The sequence below is a fragment of the Octopus bimaculoides genome, chromosome 9 (genome assembly GCF_001194135.2).
Source record: "Octopus bimaculoides isolate UCB-OBI-ISO-001 chromosome 9, ASM119413v2, whole genome shotgun sequence".
NCBI lineage: Eukaryota > Metazoa > Mollusca > Cephalopoda > Octopoda > Octopodidae > Octopus > Octopus bimaculoides.
In genome coordinates this window covers 36,842,144-36,844,370 of record NC_068989.1, presented here as the reverse complement: position 1 = coordinate 36,844,370, position 2,227 = coordinate 36,842,144, and the positions used below count along the sequence as shown (strand labels likewise).

The 2,227-nt window shown below is 35.5% G+C and overlaps 1 protein-coding gene across 3 annotated transcripts in view; it reads left to right on the top strand.

Moving 5' to 3' along the window:
• Positions 1–2,227, top strand: part of LOC106867990 (protein tyrosine phosphatase domain-containing protein 1) — a 69,386-nt gene that overhangs the window by 23,049 nt on the left and 44,110 nt on the right. For all 3 annotated transcript variants that reach the window (XM_014913077.2, XM_014913076.2, XM_052970638.1), the window contains one exon: positions 1,736–1,816. In XM_014913077.2, the coding sequence (XP_014768563.1) occupies positions 1,736–1,816 (81 nt within the window). The remainder of the gene's footprint in view (positions 1–1,735; positions 1,817–2,227) is intronic.

The following is a 2,227-nucleotide window of genomic DNA, read 5'->3' as shown; positions in this document are numbered from 1 at the left end:
ATATATATATATATATATGTTCGTGCATGTTGGGTGAGAACCAATACATTTGGGCTAAAAGTGTTAGTGACCTGGATATTTAAGTTTGCATGAATTAATTCCTTTTATAGAAATGTTGACTGCATTTTATTATTATTATTATTATTATTATTTTGTATCTGACATACATACGAGACTAAGTATTGAGATCAATATAATTAACTAAAACCTTTTTGAAGGTGGTGCTCCAGCATGGCCCCATTCCAATATCGGAAATCAGCAAGAGAAAGAAATTACCAAGAAATAATATCATCATTATTAGTGTTGCCTTTCTTAGCTATTGTAATGTATTTTAACAAAGACATTTAGTTTGTCTAATTTCTGTCAGTTTAACTGGGAATTAAATCGTGAAAGATCTTGGAGAGGGATGATTGCCACTACGTGTTTATGAAAATTCTAAATAGCATCAATAGTGCCATCCTTAAAATACCCAATATAGCTAAAGTATTTTATGTTTCAGTTTCCCTTTTGTTTTATCATCTACTTTTCCATGCTTGCATGGATTGGGCAGAGCTTATTGAGGAAGGTTTTCTACAACCAGATGCCCTTCTGTTACCAACCCTTACCTGTTTTCCAAGCAAGGTAGTATCTCCCCATGGCCAGACATTTTTACAGAATACTGGAAATGAATGACAGTGGCACTCATTTACAACTATTACATGATGTCAAGACCAAGGAGACACAAACGCACACACACACACATATAGCTTATTTCAATTTCCATCTACCAAATCCTGTCAAAAGATTTGTGTCAGCCCAAGACTATTGTAGAAAACCTGCCCGTAAGCACAGGCGTGGGTGTGTAGTAAGAATCTTAATTCCCTACCACATGGTTCTAGGTTCAGTCTCACTCTGTGGCACATTGTGAAGTGTCTTCCACTATAGCTTTGTGCTGACCAAAGCCTTATGAGTGGATTTGGTAGACAGAAACTGAATGAAGCCTTTTCACAGGAATTTTCAATAGCCGGATAACTGAAGAGATGTTGGCATGGGCTCACACCCTGGCATCCGAAACTTGGAGTTTTATCATGGTTACTGAATAAGTGTCACATATTTTTACACACACACGCACACACACACATATATCTTTGTGTCTGTTTATTTCCCACCACCACTTGACAACCAGTGTTGGCATATTTACATCCCCATAACATAGTGGTTTGGCAAAAGAGATTGATAGAATAAGTGCCAGGCTTAAAAAACAAGTGCTGGGGGGTCAATTTATTTGCTTTAAAAAATTCTTCAAGGTGGTGCCCCAGCATGGTCACAGTCTAATGACTGAAACAAGTAAAACATAAAAGATAAGGTGCCACACATGAGGGCTCAACTTGAAAGTACATTGTTGGGAAACAATGGGAGAAGGTACTTTTCTCAATGTCATAAACCATAGAGCAGAAATTACGCACCAATTTATAGTTACCATCAAGTTATCTCTTCTCTTTTCCTACTCTGCTGTTTGGTAAACAATAAAGATGATTTGCTATGCAGTTAATTCTGTTCACTCAAGAAGCTGACTGCACTCCAGTAGGATCATAAAACTATAAGATAACTTTCTACAAAAGCCAATTTATTTCAAAAGTGTAGGTCTGTCTTAGACAAGTAATTGTAGAAAGAAAAAAATCAGGCATAAAACAAATGAAAGAATGATGTCTGTGTTCTTTGAATTCATACTAATAATAAAAGGGTTTTATTTCAGGGTATCTAAAGATATACTGGCAATGGCCAGACCTAATACAGAAGTTATGATAAAACATAGAATTGTTGATCAGTTTGTGAGGTAAGTTTATTTCAAATATTGTTAGATATGTCATCATTAGAGTATAACTTACAGATTCTCAATATATTTTATTTTATTTTGGAAGTGACTTTACATAACATCTTACACATCATGTGTGTGTGTATGTATGTATGTGTGTGTGTGTGTATATATATATATATATATATATATATATATATATTACGAACCAGGTGATACACGAAGGAGTCATACCCAATGACTGGTGTAGCAGCATCATAGTCAACTGCTACAAAGGTAAAGGTGACACTTTAGATACAAATAATTACAGAGGCATCAAGCTGTTAGATCAGGTTATGAAAGTTACAGAGAGGGTCATAGCCCAACTAATTAGGGAGCGAATCAATTTAGATGAGATGCAGTTTGGGTTCGTGCCAGGTAAAAGCACTATTG